This window comes from Lontra canadensis, unplaced genomic scaffold, assembly GCF_010015895.1.
Source record: "Lontra canadensis isolate GAN:19392208 unplaced genomic scaffold, GSC_riverotter_1.0 scaffold38, whole genome shotgun sequence".
Lineage (NCBI taxonomy): Eukaryota > Metazoa > Chordata > Mammalia > Carnivora > Mustelidae > Lontra > Lontra canadensis.
The window spans coordinates 7,561,544-7,583,300 of record NW_022631032.1 but is presented as its reverse complement, the minus strand read 5'-3'; the positions used below and the strand labels follow the sequence as shown (position 1 = coordinate 7,583,300).

Below are 21,757 nucleotides of genomic sequence, written 5' to 3'. Positions count from 1 at the left end.
TCAACAGACGAATGGATAAAGAAGATGTGGTATATATACACAATGGAATATTATGCAGCCATCAAAAGAAATGAAATCTTGCCATTTGTGACGACGTGGATGGAACTAGAGGGTATCATGCTTAGCGAAATAAGTCAATCGGAGAAAGACAACTATCATATGATCTCCCTGATATGAGGAAGTAGAGATGCAACATGGGAGGTTAAGGGGGTAGATGAGTAAATGAAACAAGATGGGATTGGGAGGGAGACAAACCATAAGTGACTCTTAATCTCACAAAACAAACTGAGGATTGCTGGGGAGAGGGGGAGCTGGGAGAAGCGGGGTGGGGTTATGGACATTGGGGAGGATATGTGCTATGGTGAGTGCTGTGAAGTGTGTAAACCCGGCGATTCACAGACCTGTACCCCTGGGGATAAAAATATATGTTTATAAAAAAAAAAACAACTGAAAATCATCAGACAATCAAATGCAATGCTTAATATTAAGATATTTCATCTTGATGTAATCACTGAAACATGAATGGTAAATAGATTTCATGTTTCATATTTTATATATTTTAGCTATATGTAACTACATATATAACAATAAAATAATAGAATTAATTTCTAGTGAAGCTTCTGGAAATAAACCATACTAGTTTATAATCAAAAAAAAAAGAAAGAAAAGAAATGACTGTTTAATTTTTTAAATTTTCTGTCAATTTTTGATCATGAAAATTTTCTGTTAATGTAGCTGATTGTCTTAATAAAATCTTATTCTTTAAAATACAGAAAAGAGGGGCACCTGGGTGGCTCGGTGGGTTAAGCTTCTGCCTTTGGCTCAGGTCATGGTCAGGGTCCTGGGATGGAGCCCCACATCAGGTTCTCTGCTCAGCGGGGGGCCTGCTTCCCCCCTCTCTCTTTGCCTGCCTCTCTGCCTACTGTGATCTCTCTGTCAAGTAAATAAATAAAATCTTTTTTTAAAAATACAGAAAAGAACAATGAATACTATAACAAATGCCCATAAGGTCACTGCAAAAAAACCCCCAAAAAACAGAAAACAAAACAAAACAAAAAAACCACCACCAACAACAACAAAAAAACCTTTTAACATATTAACACATTTTTCCAGGTGCTTTTTCCAACTTTATGCTAAGTAAGTCACACAAGAAATATCTCTGTTCACAGATGGCATAATTTTATATATAGAAAATCCTAAGGAATCCATAAAAAAACTATTAGAACTAATAAAGAAGCCCAGAAAAGTTTCAGGACACAAGATCAACATGTAAAATTTTTATAATTTTCCATTGCTAGTTGCTCACCTCAAATAAGCTTACCTACATAGACATATATACATGGAAGAATCCGGGGAAAAGGGAATTCAGTGTTTGTTAACTGCCCTAGAATTCAGTACCTGTTTTCAGGACACAGGTGCATATATTCAAATAACAACATTGGTGAACACTTGGTATGTGCTGGGCACCATTCATGTGCTTTCCATGTATTAAAGCATTAATGTGCTAGCTTATCAACACATAGTCACAGAGAGTATTATCATTCCCTTTTCACAACTGAGAAAACTGAGGTAGAGAGTAGTTAAGTAACTTGGTCACATACATAGATTAGCAAAGCCAAGAGTATGTATTTTCTTTCCTCAAAAGAGAGCTGAAAGAGTTTCTTTGTAGAGGAGGTAAAGAAGAGCACCAGACTCAGAGCTACAAGAACCGAGTCAGGTGCTTGAGTGGTGCAGTCGGTTAAGCATGAGACTGTTGGTTTCCACGCACGTTGCAATGTCAGGGTTCTGAGACCTGGTACTGGCACTGGCTCTGTGCTCAGCAGGGAGTCTGCTTGGGATTCTTTCTCTCCCTCTGCCTGCCCTCCACGCTCTCTCCCTGTCTCTTTTTCTCTCTCTCCCTGTCTCCGAAATAAATAAATCTTAAGAAGGAAAGAAAGAAAGAAAAGATAAATAGCTGAGTCTTTCCTCTCTCTCCTCCCCTAGCTAGCTGTGTGACCTTGGATGGACAATTTATTTCTCTAAAACTCTGGCTCTTCATCTATTTAAAAAAAGAAAAAAGAAAAAAAGGAAGTTGGACTAAGTAAAAGCTAAGGCTCCCACTACCTCTTACTCTCTTACACCGGACTTACGTTGTGCCTGATTTCTGATTTACAAACCCTTCCTCTTTCCCAGACACGAGGGGAAAGAAGAGGGCCAGGAGAGGACAGCCACTTACTTGTCATGACAAGAAATAGGAGAAACAGAAACAGGACCACATGTCGCTTGCACAAGTTGCTACTTCAGCCAGTGATGGGTTTAGGTGAAAAGCACAGTTATAATTAGAGCGGCCTGAATGCTCCACCAGCCACAGTGAGCACAGCTGGATCTGCTGACTGCATGCACACGAGTCTGAGAGGCCACTCTGGCCTTGAAAATGATCCTTCTTAAATGGATTTTCCCCCTTCCTCAAGGGAGAGAAAGCCTATTGATATAAAAGCTCACTTCCCTTCCGTCTTCCTCCTGCTAAACGCTGCCCCAGTGGAGACCAAGTGTTGATAAATACGGGGGAAAGAAAAAAATCGTAAGCTGAGCCTGGTCACATTGCCCCTTGTGATATAGTTTTATTTTTAACTTCGAAACACTTGAACTATTTCTGCTGAAGTTTTCTCTGCTTCCCCTCCTTCCTCAACAGAACTCTGTCGTCTGCTGCAGCAGATGCACACCAGCCACTTCTTGCGATCCCAGCCACACAGCCAAGGGACACAGGTGCAGCAGATGCTGACTCAGCCCATGCAATCAAGGTAAGCGTTTCAAAGGGGAGCAGGTGATCCAAGGGGGCGTTTGGAGTGGTGAACATGGAGATAGAGGCTGGGCTGTGCATCACCTTTTTGCTCTGAGCAAGAAGATGGTTAAGCAAATTAGTTACCTGTGGTGGAGAAAGCAGTTGGCTCTGAGAATAAGACCCAGCCATATGGAAACTCTTGTTTTAAATCTAAAATGTTGGAGCGGGAAGAAATTACCTTTCAGGCAGCTTACATTCTTTCTTTTACAACCAACAGAACGGGGCTATGTGAGATCTCTAAAGTTAGACAGTAGAGACGGGGGCTTGGGGAGGGCGGAGGAGGTGGTGAGGAGGTAGGTGGAAGGGCTAGAACCCAGGATTTCTATTTTTTAAACTCCAAATGCTGTGATCTTTTCATGGATATACATTGACTGTGTTAACTGCAAGTCATTCTTGCGTGCACACCATTTTATGTACCTTAAATTCCAACCCCTGTGTCACCCTTCTGGTTAACGGGGCACAGTTATATTCACTGCATGCACTGTTTACACTTAGTCTGTAGAGTGTAAGATCTGCTTTTCTCTAACAGTATTCCCTAAATGTGGTTCTCTCCTTCCCAAATCTCTGGACTCCAAAATGCACCCAGAGAATAGAAGTGCAAATATTTTACAAATTGAAAAACTTACACAGGCTTTTGCATGCAAACCAAAAGTTATTACAGGCTTGAAGCTTGTACATCCAGAGGGAAAAAAGGAAAATGATTAATGATACTTGAGGTACTGAAAGCTTTAAAATGTAGGTTATTTCTAGTTTTTTAAATAACTGCATAGTGTTGCATGCACAAATAAATTGTCAGGGATAAGTGAGCAGTGTTTATCTTCTTGTTTTCCTCTCGGCCTCGCTTTAATGTTTATAGTTCAGCTAAGGACATCCTAGGAAGTGGCCTATGCAGCAAAAGGGATTCTGTACACTCTGAACTTTGCCGTCTACAGGCTAACGCCACCAATGCCAAGTAAAAGGAGACCTACCCAGATACCCTAACTCCTGGATTCCTTCCTTTCTGCCTCTGTAACCTCCAGACATATCCCATAACTGTGCTGTGGATATCTAGGTTATAATTATGCTGGTTTGCTAGGCACAGTGCATTGGGTATAATTGCCTAACTTCATTTAATTTTGTCAGGGTTTCCATGGCACCAAGGTCTTCAAGGTATATGCTGGGATGCTGTCCTAGTGAGAGTGGGGCATGTTGATTTAGGATAGCCAAGCAGACAGGCTGACTCACAGCTACCCTTAGATAATCTGGCTAATTAGCACTTTCTTGGCCAATACAAAATATTAATTTAAAATACCGATACTAATAACAGAAACACCGTATATGAGAATTAACTAGGATATAATGAAAATGCTGGAATCATTGCCTAGAAGCCCAAGATTATGGACCCAGATGTGGAAATTATCATCAGCCAACTGCTTGTGTTAAAATCTCGAGCAAAGGGATTGTTTTAGTATTTCACTTTATACATTTTCTTTCCTTAGAACTAAATATCATCATAGCAGGGAAACAATTTAACAATATATAATTAAAGTAACTAATTAATTGGCTGGGCAACAGATTAAGAGCTAAAGAATATCTCTGATCTTTAACTTTTGACCTTGTCACTTCCACTGAAGTTAAAGCTCAGGAATAAATAATTATCACCAGGGCCAACCACATGAGGAGGCAAAATAGTTGCTGACATCATGTGAAGGTTGCTGAAAGGGTCCCTTGCCTAAAAATATCTCCCTGACATCAACCCTGTTTGCCTACTAATTTTAAAAATTATAGTAAAGAATGTTAAAGCTATTATCTGTTAATCCCATTCTCTTTTGCTTGTGTCAGTGATTTAAATATATTTGTTATATGCCTTCTCATGACCTTGTTGGCCAGTGACACTCAGGCTCCACCTCTTCCTCATTCTTCCAGGCTCTCCCCTATTTTGCCCTTGGTACCATCTAAGCTGCCCCCATGCCCTTGGCCACCACCCCTACACAGGTAGCTCTGTGTGGCATGTAGTTTCCAAAGAATTCTCACTATTACATCAAGGTGAGAAGCAAAGGCAAGACACTTTACGTCTCTGGGCCTCAGTTTCTCTTGCAGTAAATGAAGAGGTTAAACTAGACACTTTCCTTTCAAAGGGAGGTCCTTTGACCATCAACTTTGCCTGGAGCGTGTTATGGATGGGAAGACTCTCAGACCACACCTCCATTCTGCCAGATTAGAATCTGCATTTTAAAAAAGATTGCCCAGGTGATTCCTATATACGTTGAAGATTCAGGAGCTCCAGAGCAGAGGATCTGTGGTTATGCACCTGACCCAGACTTCTGATTTATGACTGTAAGGGTTTCGAACAAGTGCTATAACCTCCTGAAAACAATTCTGGCAGCTGAGCGTCTATTATAACTTGAACCTGAAGAAGTTTTTTCCATTCAGTTAATGCTCCATTCACCTTATAACATTGAAAACATTTCTCTTTCTTCCTTAAAAAAAAAAAAAAAAAAAAGCCCCAGGGGGGTGCCTAGGTGGTTCAGTAGGTTAAGCTTTGGAGTCCTGATTTCTACTCAGGTCATATCAGGGTCATGAGATTGAGCCCCACGTCGAGGTCCAGCTCATACTGAGCATGGAGCCTACTTGGGATTCTCTTTCTCCTTCTCCCTCTACCCACCCAACCACACTCAAATGCATGTGCTTTCTCTCTCTCTAAAAAGAAAAAAAAAAAAAAGCCCCAAATTAGCATACATTTGACATCATTACACTTTCCTCCTAAATTTGTTTCAAATTGGTCTCACAGCTCTCTCAAAATGCTGCTTTCTTTAGGGTTCTATTCAATTTCATTCATTTCAATGCTATTGAATAAACATTCAGTGCTAGGAGCACCTTAGATGTACTCACTCTCTCAGTCTCTCAGAAACTATTTTGTACATTCTTTGGGGAGCATTTTTGTTCTCCCTTGATATTCCAGTCGGAGCTCTTTTCCTGCCTGAACACACTCTCCTGGCCAGGTAATTTCTGCTTCATTTATGGCCTTCATCCCTGAGCACACCATCCGAGCAACCTCCTTTGGAGGAACTGATTCTGCAGCCCATCACAAGAAAGAAGCCAATTTCAACTGATACCTCCTTTTTTTTCCTTAATGAACAGAATAATGTATGTAGGGAAACAATAAAAATGACAAACCTGCACCTAGGAAACAAAGATGCCTCAATCTGCCTCTGTGGCATCTGAAGGATCCTCCAGCCTGGATGCAGTACTATTTGAGTTCCTAGGAGCTGAAGGAATGAATGTGGTGAAAACAAGGTGCCCAAGTGGGGCGAGTTCAGAGGGACTCACACTCTTAAAGGAGTAAGACTTTTATTAAATGGGGTTTGAAGATTATTAACCTGGCAGTGGAATATAAGATACATTGGAGTAAGGGAGAACTGGACATGGAAAGGCCAGCCAAGACCTACATTGAGTGATGCAATGGGAAGACAAAAAGACCTGGACATGGAGGTGACCATGAGAATGACCTTCCTCTTAGGGGAAGGATGAACAACTGAGTGACCCTTTCCCTACTTTATCTCATTTGTCATAATCCTATGGGTTATTATGAACTGCGCTTTATGGATGAATAAATTAGCTTTAGGGAGATTAACTTGTCAAAAATTACATAGCTAACACATGAGAGTGTTCGTTAGTTTACTTTATATTGGGAGTGTCAGATAAGGTCTCTTGTGGAGGTAACATATCAGCTGAAATCTGAAGAGCAAGAAGGAGCCCATAACACAAAGAGGAAGGGGTGAATTTTGGTAGAAAGAACAAGCACAAAGGCCCTACACAGGAATAAGTGACAATGCTGGAGCAAAGTGCTCAAGGGTAAGGTGAGGTAGAGGAGGCCAGTGGTGGACCGCATCAGAGGGGACACTCATGCAGGGCCTTGTGGACCAAGATAAGGAGTCAGAGTTTATTCCTTGTGACGGGAATCCACTGGAGATATAGGAAATAGTGACCTAGTGTTAAAATTGTTGAAACCTTTCTCAAACTCCACATATGACTGGAATCATAGGGCATTTGTCTTTCTCTGACTTATTTTGCTTAACGTAATACAATCTAGCTCCATCCACATTGTTCAAATGGCAGGATTTCATTTTTTGATGACTGAGTAATATTCCATTGTGTATATATATATTTACCACATCTTCTTTACCCAATTATAAGTTGATGGACAGTTGAGATCTAAAGGAAAAAAAAAAAGGAAAGAAGAAAAAAAGCCATAAGAGACTCTTAACGATAGAGAATAAACCGAGGGTTGATGGTGGGAAGTGGATAGGGGATGGGCTAGAGAGATGGGTGATGGGTGTTAAAGAGGGCACTTGTTTTGATGAGCACTGGGTATTGTATATAAATGATGAATCACTGAACTCTACTCCTGAAACCAATATTGCACTGTATGTTAACTAAAATTAAAAAAAAAAAAATCACTTCTTCTGCTGGTGAATATAGATTACGGAGCACTAGATGGGAGGGGTGAGACTAATTATAGTCTTTTCACCAGAGTGGATAAGGAATGATGGTGCTTGGACCCAGGCAGTGGTGGTATAGATGGAAAGAAATGGACAGAAGTGCCTAATGCCCTTTTGGGACTTTCCCCAAGGCCTTCCTACCTAACTTATTCTTATGTAGGGCCCTGTGCAAGATCTTTTGTGACTGGGAGCACAAAAATGACCAGCTTCTAGCTCAGTGGTTCTTAAACTTGAGTTTACAACAGCATCAGATGGATGTAGTTGTTCTGATTCAATAGCTCTGATTTGGTAGGGCCCAATAATTTATATTTCTAACCAGTTCCTGGGTAATACTGACATTGTGGGTCAGATTACCACACTTTAAAGGCCATTGTTCTAGCTGACTCTCCTTTTCATATTAACTTACTCCTTTCTGAGTGATCAACACAGCACCACAACCTGCATCAAATGTTCCTCCTTTGCCAGGTTCTTAATGATCCTCTATTTCTGTAAAGAAATATCCATCCTTTAAACTCATGTACCTGGTCCTTCCATCTATTCCTATTCCCCTTAAACTACATCCAGTGCAACCAGTAAAATCTAGGTCTATGTAGATTTTTTTTAAAATGCTTAAGTCTAAATTATATTATTTTGACTGCTATCTCCTCCATCCAGGGTAACTTTAAGACAAATTTTGGGGAGAGTGTTTTACAGTGTTTTGACCATAGACTTGGTTGAAGTTGATTTTTAAGAGGAGGGGATGTATTGCCTTTTCAGACAGGAAGTAAGAATTTAAAGGTGAACATAGGAGCAAAGAAACTAAAGGAGGAAATAGCACCTGGATAAAAATACATTGTTTCAGGCATAGAATTTTGTCAACTTTTCCACAGTGAAGAATTTCTATAATGTACATGCTTTAATTTAATAGATTTTCCAGTTTAAATTTCAGAATATGTATTATATTATAGATTTTAATCCTAAAAACTTTACTTTCATATGGGTACTACCTCCAACACAAAGCCATGGGACCTGGATACTTTTCATATTTCCTCTACCCAGATGGGGCACAATATGGGATGTGGCCCAGAGGAGGACAAAAAAAAAATCATCATGGGGATGAAGGTGCTTTCTATGAATTTCCTATGAATGAAGAATATCCAGCTCCTCTACAATCTGGAAATATTATAGATGTATATACCTTTCTGTGCCCAGCTGGAGGAAGAGAGGCTCTCCTCTGATAGGCTCTAGTCGTGGGCTTGCTTTCTTCCCAAATCACAGGGATAGACCACATGTCTCTGTGCGTCTCTGAGGGACGCAGCATGATATACCAAAGAGTACAGGGTCTGAAACCAGATAAACTTAGGCATCTTTGTGTTCCACTGTAAATGAAAAGGGTAATACCCATGTCTCATGGCCATCATAAGAATAAATGAGATGTTATGTAAAGAACATGGTAGGAACTAAAATCTTATTACTTTTTCTCCCTGACATCTAAAATGTATAAAAATCACTCAATCTAGGACAGTCAGACAAACACTGTAGAGGATAAGGATCCAGTCCTTACACTGAAGTGGAGATTAGGAGAACAAGGCATCCTGTATCACAAGATAACTGTAATTTGATCATCTTGGAGCAAGGCCAACTGGCTACAACCTAATATGATCAACCAAATATCTATGTTTGTGTGGGACTAAGAGGTTTCCTGGGATCTGGAACTTTCAGAACTAAAACTAAGAGAGTCCCAGGCAAACCAGAACGATGGCCATACTGCTTACTCAGCAATAATTAGACAATAAAGAATTTGGATTGTCCTTTATCTCAGTGGGAACAAATTCCTGTAGATATACAACAGAAGGTTCAGATATGAGTCTTTATGCCTCCAAAGAGTGGTCTCCACTTACTGTGTCTTTCTGCCCAGCACATGTCCTCTCTCAAAGTCACTTATTTGGTGTAGCTCCAGAGCCTGGCAGAAGATCTTTAAATAGCATCATTAAAAACAAAACAAAACACAACAAACAAAAAAACAGCATCTTTACCAGGTGGTGGGTATTAGAGAGGGCACGGATTGCATGGAGCACTGGGTGTGGTGCAAAAACAATGAATACTGTTACACTGAAAAGAAATAAAAAATTTTAAAAAGAGAGAAATGCAAAATTTGCACTCTAGGAAAAAAAAAAAACAGCATCTTTGTTGCCTATGTGCATTGTTTTTCTTTTCTCTTAAAGGAATATTTTCAAATAACTTCGAAGACGTGGGGAGCAACAGGGCTCCACCACAAATGTTTCCAACTTCAATAGCACTGTTCACAAGAACCTTTCTTGTAATGCTGAAGGATAAGAACTGATTGGTCTTGGAGTTCTTCACCACTGTCCCTCCAGGCAGACATATCCCTGCAGCTGGGACAGAGTTCTCTCCACACATACAGAGCACACAGAACTAGCTAGACCTGCTTTTCCCTTCCCAGAAACTATCTCAACTTTGTGACAGAACCAGGCTGGCCTGCTGCTGGTAGCTTCTTTCATGTAGCCGTATTGTATTTGCAACCTACCTCTTCTTTCCCACTTAAAACCCAGTGGCGGGGGAGGGGGGATGCCTGGGTGGCCCAGTGGGTTACGCCTCTGTCTTTGGCTCAGGTCATGATCTCAGGGAGCCTGCTTCCCCCTCTCTTTCTGCCTGCCTGTTTGTGATCTCTCTCTCTCTCTCTCCCTCTCTCTCTCTGTGAAATAAATAAATAAAATCTTAAAAACAAAACAAAGCCAGTAGGGGAGTCTGAATCATCCAGAATCCATCTTTATTCATGAGTGTCTTTTATGCATAGAAAGCAGCTGAGCACATTCTCCCAGCCAGGGCACAGGCCCTGCTAATATTGGAACATGTGTTTAATGGCTTTCCTCTCCTCTCTAAGCAAATACCACATTTTGAATGGCAAGTGTCCCATTGCACAACTAAATGCCACATTTGTTCTGACAAGAGCTCTTTGGGGAACCGCCATGAGCAATGGCATTGTTAGCATTGTTCTTAATCTTGAGGCAGGATTCAAGGTTATTGCTCACCCTTTCCCTTACATCAGGCCACAAGGTCCTGACTCTTCTCTCTCTGGTCTCTCCTTCTCTGGCTTTACTTCTCCCTACTGTCATAGTGGTCATACTCAGCTATGTACTTCATGGCTCAGATGCCTATTCCATGTTCTTCTTTCCCCAGTTATGGCTTTCTCTCTCACTTTTAAGTGACTAATTCTCAAATCTGCGTCTTTCCATTCTACCCTCCTCTTCCCATCCCCATGATCTATCATCACCTTAAGCAAACTTGTATTAAACTTATGGGGCTCATCTCCCCCCTAAAAAACCAATTCCTTCTTCAGACTTCTATTTTTCTCAGAACTAAATGATTCAAAATCTTGGCATCAAATCTGACTCCTCTTTTTTTGCCATCTCCAGCTGGAAACAAAAATGCTGTGATTCCCTTGGGATGCCTGCCCTCGGCCTCATCTTGTATAGCTCCACTACCATCAGTCCAACCCCACAGCTTCATTGCACTCTCCACGAAGCAGTTTCTTGCTCTGTCCTTCCATGGCATCACTCCACAGTGTTAAATGGTCCCTTATTGAGCACCAAATAATTCCAGATGTGTTAGCCTCATATTTACAAATTTTCACAGCAAGTCCTCAGTGGACTTTTCCCCCCAGGTGTGATCAATCTGGGATATAGCAGGAGCCTAACTGAATGTTCAGTTTTATGTTAGAAGGTCCAGGAGCTAGACTATTGCGTCCAAAAGATGTCATCTTTCCCTATCTTATTCTGCTCCTTCTCAGTCCTGCCCTCACAGCCCTCCCCTCTGCTCAATTCCCTCTCTGGCTTTAACACCTTCATTTATCTTTTCCCAGGGCCCTGAATCTGCTTGTTCTCACTTGCAACTTCTCACCTGCCTCCTGATTCAAGCTCTTAGGGATATAGAACTATCTGCCACAATCCCTCTTTCACACTCTGTAGTTCCAGTGCGTAAGAATCAGATGGGTAATGTGTTAAGGACGTGAATTCCACAAACATCCCTCACTTAACCCAGAGATGCAGTCAGCATAGCAGTGCTGTCAGATAGAACTTTCTATGCAGATGGACATGCTCTATGCCGTGTTGTCCAATAGAGTAGCTACTAACCATATGTGACACCTGAAACTTGAAAGGTAGCTAGTATGACCAGGAAACTGAATTATTAATTTTATTCCATTTTTATTAAATTTAAATAGCCATAGTGGCTGCCATTTTTATAGTGCAGATTTATAGTGCTGAGTCTACTGAGCACAGGTGTTTAAGAACTACTTAAACAAGAAGTTCAGGTGATGCTTATTCTCCCTTACTAGCACACTGCAGATAGTCAGCAAATATTTGTTGAAGGAATGGATGAACAAATGAATACAGGAACAAATCAGAATATAATTTCCTTGAGACATAAGGCTGTCTCTTCTGGAAAAAAAAAGTTGAGGGGACTTTTCCAAATTGAAAGAGTTTAAGAAGACTTACCAACCAAATGCAATAAATTGACATTAAATGTATTCTGGCTCAAAAGTTAAAATTTTGGGGGGATGCCTGGGTGGCTCAGTTGGTTAAGCCGCTGCCTTCGGCTCAGGTCATGATCCCGGAGTCCTGGGATCGAGTCCCGCATCGGGCTCCTTGCTAGGCAGGGTGCCTGCTTCTCTTGCTGCCTCTGTCTGATTGTGTGTACTCTCTCTCTCTCTCTCTCTGGCAAATAAATAAAATCTTTTTAAAAAAAAAAGTTAATTTTTTTTTAAATATAAAAGACTTTTTTGGCATTTTGGGGACAATTGGATAAATTTGAACACAGGTAGCATATTACACAATATTAGGAAATATCTTTTAGTGTTCTTAGGTGAGATAATGTTATTGAAGTTACAAAGGAAAATGTCTTTAATCTTAGGAAATATATGCTGAAGTACTTAGGGATGAGGTGTCATTATAACAGCAACTTATTTTTAAGTGGTTTGACAAAAACTGTGTGCGTGCACGTGTGTGTGTGTGTGTGTGTGTGTGTGTGTAGAGAGAGAGGGAGAGATTGAAAGCAAAAGTGGTAAAATGTTAACTTTTGGATCTAGGTAGAATACGTGGGTATTCATTATATACATTCTTTCACCTTTCTTATGCATTCAAAATTCTTTAGAAAGTTGAAGGAAAATTCATCCACAATGAACTGACAAATTCTAAAGTAAAATAAGATAAAATTTCAAAATACTGCATTTTCTGACTTTTGGGTGCTAACACCAGCTCACCCAGCCACCCCACCCCTCTCCATCCCAGACTGACACAAGGCTGACATTATGCTACAAATTTCCTAGACCAGGTGATACATGCTGGCAAGCTACAGATCCTATGTAACTTGCATACATGTTTTTCCTTGGCCCAAATAGAGGGTTTTCTTTAGAAAAATTAAGTTAGTTGCCAACTTGAAAATTCTAAGGATTTCTATGTTGATACATTATATAACAAAAATTTTGCAATATAATTAAATATAAAATACTTATGTCATAATAGCAAACATGCATAGGTCATGTCTATGAGACAAGTACCATTCTAAGAGTTTCAGGTATATAAATCATTTACTCCCCACAACAGCACTATGAGATAGGTATTATTATTGTAATCTGTTTACAGATGAGGAAAATGATGAACAAGGACATTAAGGAACTTTTTCAGTTTTACAACTACTGACTCCTAGTGCTGAGTTAAATCTTGTATAATCTGCCTCCTAACCACTATACTATATTACCACTCAAAAAACTCTGCATCTCCAGTTTCTCTGGAAAAATCAGATGATCTGGTAACATATTCCCACATGGGACCAATTGACCAGAGCCAAGGAGCTAGATTCTCCTGAAGGCAGGGCATCTTCTCTTCTGCTTGCTAGAATCCCCACCCGGCCTGCTTCTGGGTCCTTGAGGTCTGACCCCTGCTCTAGCCATGGCACACCTGAATTTACCATGTTGAAGGACAGATGGTAGATATATCACAGATACTTGTACACTGCCCCAGACCAACCTGCATATCAGGTTGTAGGCATGAAGCTCTAGTGGGAGAGAAAGCTAGAAGGTTAACCTGGGCCAGAAGAGCATGTGGCAGTGATAGAATGTATGGATGGGTGGAATGTCAGGATAAGTGTTGTTAAGCAATGGAGTAAATTACAAGAAACAGAAGGTACATATCCCATGGCTGTTAAGATGCCCATCAGAAGGCAGTGTGGGTCAGTGAGAAGAGTGTGGGCTAGCATGGCCCAGGATTCCATCGCTTAGCAGCTCTATCACCTTGGACAAGTTACTTATCTTCTCCAGCTTCCATTTCCTGGACTATAAAGTGGGGCAATGACATTTTATCTCCAGGTGGTGAAAGGATTTAAATAAGAGTATGCAAAGTCTCTATGACTCCTGTTCATATATATAACAAAAATACTTTTCTTACTAATCATTCATATTTTCATGTTTTTCCCTAGATTTACAAAGCAAGAAGAAACTAGGAAGCTATGGTAAGTACCAGGTGATTATTGGATCTTCATCTTTCAAGGGTCCAGATCTGGCTGGCTTCATCTGACCTGTAGCCCAAACACCTGGCAGATTTGCCCTTATGGTTGATGATATTTATTGACTTTGGGCCAAACCAGAGATGATAGAGCAGAATCTAGAAGAAATTGACATGGAGTAGGGGGAAACCAGGGAGCTGAGAAAGATTTGTGAGCAAAGATTTTTAGTAGAACTTTAAAAATGAAAAACCCAAATATCCAGCAATACACTAAGTGACTGACAATTCCTTCCTTCAGCAAACAGAGTACCTATGATGGTCCAGGTGCTGGGGATGCAGATGTGAACAAAACCAGACATGGCCCAAGTCTTCCCAGCACTGGATAGATAGCTGGTTAAATGAATGACAGCACACTCACTCTGGAATGTTACACTATCATTAAGAATCAATAAAACAGTGTGATCTCATGTTATAATAGAGAGTTACAAAGCAGGGTGCAGAACTGTATTTATAGTATTAACTGGGTCATATAAGTCACCCATAATCTATAACTCAAAACAATTATCAACAGTGTAGTCCATTATATTCAGGTTTTTCTTTTTCTATTCTAAACACATCTACTATATTCATAGAATAAACTATTAGAAAATGAAGAAGAGTGTTGGTAGTTGTTATTCTTGGGTTGTGGGATTATGAGTGCTTTTTGCTTTCTTCTCTATGATTTTCTAGATTGTCCAAGGTTCCTATAATAAGGATGTATAAACAGGAAATAAGTCAATTAAAACACAGTCACAGTCATGCATAGGACTCTCTTCCCCATTTATTTTCTCTTTCTCTTTGCTGTTGGTTTCTCTAGGGCAGAGCACGCAGGCCTCTACCTGGGCAGCACAGGCATTGTGAGAAATGCTTCAACCGTCACTGCCACATTCCTGTGGAGCCTGATGTCTCCTGTCTGGTGATAAACTGTCACCTGTCCTGTGGTGCCACCTTCCACATGTGCAAAGAAGCAGAGCATGAGCTCCTCTGCCCTCTGGAGGAGGTTCCATGCCTCAACTCTGAATATGGCTGTCCCCTTTCCATGTCCCGCCATAAGCTGGCCAAGCACTTACAAGTGTGCCCCGCCAGTGTGGTCTGCTGCTCCATGGAGTGGAATCGCTGGCCAAATGTGGACTCTGAAACAACCCTTCATGAGAACATCATGAAAGAGACCCCCAGTGAGGAGTGTTTGGACACAGCTCTTGCCCTCCAGGACCAGAAGGTCCTTTTTAGATCTTTGAAAATGGTAGAACTTTTCCCAGAAACTAGAGAGCCCACTGAAGAGGAACCTACTATGAATGGTGAAGCCAGCTGGGAGGAAATGGGAGGAGCAGTGGGTGGAGCAGAAGCCAGTTTGGTACCACATGGAGCCTTATCAGCAACTAATGGAGAGATGGTAGAACTGAGTCAAGAAGAACGAGAGGTGTTAGCCAAAACCAAAGAAGGGATGGACCTGGCCAAGTTTGACAAGTGGGAAAATATATTCAGCAAAGAGCATGCAGCCTCTGTTTTAACAACCTCATCAGTAGGCTGTGAGAGTAAGCGTGGGCACAACCCAGGGAAAGAACAGTTTTCTAGCGACAATAACATGGTAGGAGAGGAGACTCTCAAAGAGAAAGAACCACAGGAAAAACAGAAGCAGCAGGACTTTCATGCAGCCCTGGAAACAACAGGGCTTGCGCCTTGGCAGGATGGTGTTCTGGAAAGACTGAAAACAGCTGTGGATGCAAAGGACTATAATATGTACCTGGTGCACAATGGGAGGATGCTTATTCACTTTGGTCAGATGCCTGCTTGCACACCTAAGGAGAGAGACTTTGTTTATGGCAACCTTGAGGCTCAGGAAGTGAAGACTGTTTACACCTTCAAAGTTCCTGTGAGCTACTGTGGGAAGCGGGCTCGTGTTGGAGATGCCATGTCGAGTTGTAAGCCAAGTGAACACAAGGCAGTAGACACTTCAGATTTAGGGATCACGGTGGAAGACCTACCCAAATCAGATCTCATTAAGACCACCCTCTTGTGTGCTTTAGAAAGAGAACTTAAAGGTCATGTCATCTCTGAATCCAGGAGCATTGATGGGCTGTTCATGGATTTTGCTACACAGACATACAATTTTGAGCCAGAACAATTTTCCTCTGGGACAGTGCTGGCTGACCTCCTAACCAATGCCAACCCAGGAGGACTCCATGTGGAACTCCACAGTGAGTGTGTGACCAGGAGACACAACAAGAGCAGCTCTGCCTTCACTTTCACTTGCAACAAATTCTTCAGGAGGGATGAATTCCCCCTACATTTCAAGAATGTCCACACAGACATTCAATCATGTCTCAATGGCTGGTTCCAGCATCGATGCCCTCTCGCCTACTTGGGATGTACTTTTATTCAAAACCATTTCCGTCCCCCAGGGCAAAAGGCAAAAGTGATCTATAGTCAGGAGCTTAAGACCTTTGCCATCAAGCCAGAGGTTGCCTCAGAGCTGAGTGAGAGAAAGAAAAACAACCATCTCTCAGGCCATGGAGGAAAAAGCCAGAATTGTCTAACCAGCCTGCCCCTGGAGGTTTTGCAGTACATTGCTGGGTTCTTGGACAGCATCAGCCTGTCCCAGCTTTCCCAGGTGTCTGTGCTGATGAGAAATATCTGTGCTACTTTGTTACAAGAGAGAGGGATGGTCCTCCTGCAGTGGAAGAAGAAGAGGTATTCTCATGGAGGCACCTCCTGGAGAGTCCACAGAGAGGCAAGTAAACCCTCATTCATTTATTTATTCATTCATTAAACAACTATTTAGTAAGAGGAAAATAAGTTTGTCTCAAATGATATTTGAGTCAAATATCATTTCTATGTGGCAAGCACTGTACTAGGTACTGGCATTTCACTAGGTTCCTGGGAAGAAGACATAATCCTTGAACTCAAGAAGGTCATTCTGATGTAGAAGTCAGACCTATAGACATATAAATAGCAATCCAGATAGTAGTACCTGTTTATCTCTGTGTATATGTCCTGGGTATCTTCTGTTTGCTCACGTGATTCATTCTCCAACCCTGTCCACTACAATCAGTCCCCCAGGAGTGATTTCTACAGACTGCCTCAATCAACAACCTTGCCGTCCAGCTTCCAGCTGGGCGAATCTAATGCGAGTGTGTCAGCGGAAATGGAGGGAGAAGAGTGAGTTGACAAATCTATTCTCCCTGCATGCATTCTCCCCTCCTCCCCTCCATGACACTAGCACTGGCCATGTCCCTCTACTGAAGATGACTATATCAAGTGACTCTCTCCACACAATTACTCATTCTTGGTTCCAATGACCTCCTTTCTTCTTCCCTTTCAGGCCCAGGGTGTTACACTCTAGATTGTTACTAGCCTGGGTACTACATTATATCTTGTGGCTTACCCACACCCTGCCCAGACATTTGCATATCATTATTTTTTTAAATTTTCTTCAATTTACCCAATTTAAGTGTGCCATCTGTTTCCTGCCTTGGAGTCTGAGACAGTATGCCAACAAATTCTCCTCGGTCCCATATCAACTAATTTAAAAAACAACAAAACTGTTTTTGCCTTTGTTAAAGACATTTAGAAATTCTAAAATAATCTGGTCCACCAATCTCTCCTGGTTCAAATATCTATTTACTTTCTCAAAAAACTCTGCTATATAAATCAAAGAGTCTTTCTCTTTGGAAAAATCTTATTCCTTTTTCCTAATCTTACTGAACTGCATCATAACTTCTATCAGCTTATATCATACAAAAGTGAAACTCCTAATTCATTACTTATGAGATGCCCTTGGCATCCTTTCCCATGGTAAATATGTGGTAATATGAACTACAAATTGATGATACCCATTTAGATCAATAATTCCATAATCATACTTTAGAATTTCTTCCCAAAATGTGGGTGTGTGTAAAATGGCACTGGAATTAGAGTTGTTTACACCTATTTTCACTGATTATGTCTAAAACATCTTATATGTTTTCCATTATTTATTCCGTGAGCAATCTTCTCCAAAAAATAATTGTCAGACTCTCCTTCATGTAGCCAGGCCTCCATCCTTGTGTTAAACACTGACTGCCACCCATCCACATGTTAGGGATAAACATGAATAAGACTGAGATCCTACCCTCAGGAACTGTATGGTCTAGAACTATCTAATATCTTCCTCTATAAAATCAGATGCAAACAATTTACATATTAGAAATTTCATTATTTTTTTGGCTGCTTGTTCCCTATTCAGTAATTGCTGACCACTCCTGAATATCATTTGAGACAAACTAATTTTCCTTTAGAAAGGAAAAAAGAGAATTTTAGTTGGAGCTCAAGAATGCTTATATTAAAATACCTTTTTTTAAAGTGAAAACAGAAATAGTTCTAAGATCCCTGGAAACACTTTTCTTATATTGGAACAATGATAATAAACTGAGGGTAAAGTGTCAAGTTGAAAGGGTATCAAGTATGTCTACCCTGATAGCCAGATTTTAAGACTAGTGGCTTTGCCACCACATCCTAGGTGGAAAGGCAAAAAGGGGTTTTTGTACCAGACACTTGGATTTCTCCTGAGGTTTCTGTTCTAGTGTGACTCTTCTTAGTTAGGATACTTTTAGTTTTAAGCAACAGAAAACCAACTTAAAACAGCATCAGTAATAAAGGGAACTGTCTTCCAAAGGCAGTGGCTCAGGTAAAGTTTGATCTGGCAGCTCAAAAATGCCCCCAAATGACCTATTTACTTTCTATTTCTTACCTCTACTTCCTCTCTTATGGCTCCATTCTAAAACACAGCTCTCCCTTGGTGGTCCCTGGGGGCTGCCAGCAGCTCCTAAGACTGAAGTTCCCCAGCTGAAGTAGAGAGGGGAAAAAGAGAACCTGCTTCTTGATATCTCTAGCAAAAGTCCTAGGGTAGGGCGCCTGGGTGGCTCAGTTGGTTAAGCGACTGCCTTTGACTCAAGTCATGATCCTGGAATCCCGGGATCGAGTCCCGCATTAGGCTGCCTGCTCAGCCAGGGAGTCTGCTTCTTCCTCCGACCCTTCCCCTTCTCATGCTCTCTCTCTCTCTCAAATAAATAAATAAAATCTTAAAAAAAAAATAAAAGTCCTAGGGTAGAGTCCGATTGATGCAAATTGTCTTGATTTGAACCATGTGTCTTTGTAGAGCAGATCGCTGTCGCTGTTGGGAGGGGGTGGGTGTGTGTCTACAGCAGAGTGCTGTAGGCATTCCCACACAATTATATGGCTGGCTGGGAAGACAATCAATTGGAAGGGTGATCTAGGAATTGGATATTGACGAAAGAGTTAGCAAATGTCTGCAGCAGCTAAACACTCTCTGGAAGCTAAGAACATGAAGAACAGAAAGGTATTACACTCTTTAAATAAAGCCAGCCTAAGGGTATTGCCCCAGTGTTCACTTTTGAACTTCCATGTTTCCTAACAGATCTGGCAATTCAGCAGCCTCTTCTCCAAAATCAAGAGCTGGGAGTTTAATGAAGTTGCCTCTATGGCTGAACACCTGAAGGCCTGTCCTTTCAACGTTGTAGAGCATAAGACGGACCCAATTCTTTTGACCAGCATGTGTCAGCTCCAGGAGCAGGCCCGAGAGAGCTTAGTTACCACCTTTAGAGCCAGAGCACGAGGTAGACACACCTGCTAAAGATTCAGATGCCACCATTCTTGGATTCATTGAAAGTAGGACAGAATGATTTTGAGGACTTCCTTCTGTAAACTGCATATGTGCTTACCTAGGTGTGTTAAAGCACGCACTGCCCTAAACCTGAGCAAGTGCACAAGGTCTGAGAATTTCCGAAGCCACGGCTTGTACACTTGCTATAAGGGCCATACTGATAACTTATTTCCTCCCCCCACCCCTTTCTTTCCCCTAAAACAAATCAGTCTGCGGAGAAAATAGGTAACTTGAGGCCATTTGAAAGATGAGCCCAAGTCTTAGGAAATGAGAGAGCAGTGAAATTCCAGAACCAGCACAGGCCTGTGCTTTTGTGGAGAACATTTTAGTTGATGAGCACTTTCAAATTTAGAGGGTAGGCTATGCAGGGGTGGGAGCTGAGGTGCATCCCAGGGCACCCAGGGTGAAAGGCACACAGTTTGACGGTTCTGGAGCTGGGGTTTTCTTGACAGTTAAGTCCAGGTCTTCTTTTTGTCACTCCACTGCCTGTAAGCCCAGGAAGTCCAAGCACAGTCCAGCCCAATAAAATGGAGACCTTGGCTGAGCACAGCAGCATCAAGGGCACCTCAGGCCAAAGAATGAGAGGCAGAAATGAGGTCACAGAGTTCACTGTGGAGAATCTTGGCAATATATAGGAGAGCCTTGCAAAATGAGGAAGAGTTCAAAGAAGACATTGTATTAATGGGGAAAATTAGCACTAAAAGCCACAAGCCTACTTTTAAACATGTCAAAAATGAACTAAGAGTCAGGGTTATTTTCTTCTTAAGATTATATTCTAGGTTTGGATTTGGGATAGCATAGGCACCAGCCTGAGCTAGCTGAGATGACTGCAAGACACTAATACCAACTCCAGTGTCAGGCAAGAGTGCATGCCCAGAGAGACCTCTCCTTCGGCAAAGTCCAGACAAGGCGCAGTTCCTGTGGCACCAGACACCCGGTCCCAGACACCACTCAAGTACCTGGTCAGGGGCCATGGGAAGGAACACACCTGAACATAGTAGATCCCTGTAATTGCTCCTACCTATTGTTGTTCATGACTCTAGTCTGTCAGAAATGGGTGATAACATTGGTCTTGGGTAACAGTGAATACTCATGAAAACAAGAGTAAAATACATAATAGAATCTGCCATCCCCTAAAGCAGGGTTTCTCAGAACTACTGACACTTTGAACTGAATGATTCTTTGTTGTAAGGGACTGTCCTGTGTGTTGTAGGATATTTAGCAGCATCCTTGGCCTCTATCCAATAGATATTTGTAGCACATGCACTGCTGTAAAAACCAAAAGTGCTTCCAGACATTGCCAAATATCCTCTGGGAGTAAAACCACTCTGGGTTGAGAATCACCCTAAACAATGTCATACCAGGGCCAGTAACTTAGGGTAAGATTTTTGGTACAGTAAAACCTTACATAATGATCTACAGTGGTTGTGATTTTATGTAGCTCTTCTTTATTTACTAGATAAGTTTTAGACAGATGTGACTTTAAGTTGGGAACTAGATGGAGCTGATTGATTGGTGTGCCTTTATGTCCTTAAGTCATGTGCAAAAAACATATCCTTTCAGCTCTCTCCAGATGTAGCAGAAACAGGGCATATTGCGCTATTTATCTTGGGTTTCTTTCCCTCTCACCTGAATCAGTGCCATTTTCCCAGCAGTCCTGAAGCAAGTGAGAAAGAGGGGAAAAGGAGGACAGATATTATGGGGAAGCAGAGAACAAAGAATTTAGATAACAAAAAGAAAGAGTCTAGTCAATCTGGATGCTTATTATTGACTGGGTCTCTCTCTGAACATGGTACAGAGCTAGTATAGATGAAGTAGAGGACACTTGTGAGAAGAGTCACAAGCAAGTCTGAGCAAGCCTCAGAGTAGAAACCTGCTCATCTTTTCATTATCATGCACCACAACTTACTAGTTGGTAATGTAACTCTATGTTTCTTAATCCATTTTGCTTGGTTTATATTTCATATTTGTATATAAGGCACCATTTTCTAAAAATACAACTATAGTGTGAGTTATGATTTTATTCAGTGAAGATGAATAACTGGAAACAACTGAACACTGAAGTGGAAAAAAGGAAAAGTTCTTCAGGTATCAGTTCCATGTGTTTTGAATCTAGCTCCTTCCTATCTGGAGAAAGAAAGCTCCTGTCGTCCACTCTGGCTTTCTTCTTTTATTAGACAAAGAGAGAAAGGGGAGCTATTGACCAAGGGAGATGAAAATCAGGGGCTGCTCTTGGGCAGATGAGAATTAAAGA

The 21,757-nt window shown here is 41.3% G+C and overlaps 1 protein-coding gene across 2 annotated transcripts; it reads left to right on the top strand.

Annotated features, from left to right (window-relative positions):
* The first annotated feature begins 2,280 nt into the window (after positions 1-2,280).
* FBXO40 (F-box protein 40) lies at positions 2,281-20,411 on the top strand. Of its 2 annotated transcripts, none has more exons than XM_032869568.1 (5): positions 2,281-2,299; positions 2,672-2,780; positions 13,777-13,809; positions 14,659-16,572; positions 19,258-20,411. In XM_032869568.1, exons 3-5 carry the CDS (start codon positions 13,807-13,809, stop codon positions 19,471-19,473), a joined length of 2,133 nt encoding a protein of 710 aa, XP_032725459.1. In that variant the 5' UTR covers positions 2,281-2,299; positions 2,672-2,780; positions 13,777-13,806; the 3' UTR covers positions 19,474-20,411. The 2 variants fall into 2 exon arrangements, with proteins under 2 accessions (XP_032725459.1, XP_032725458.1); XM_032869567.1 differs by lacking the exon at positions 2,281-2,299 and adding an exon at positions 2,336-2,560.
* Positions 20,412-21,757: the final 1,346 nt, after the last annotated feature.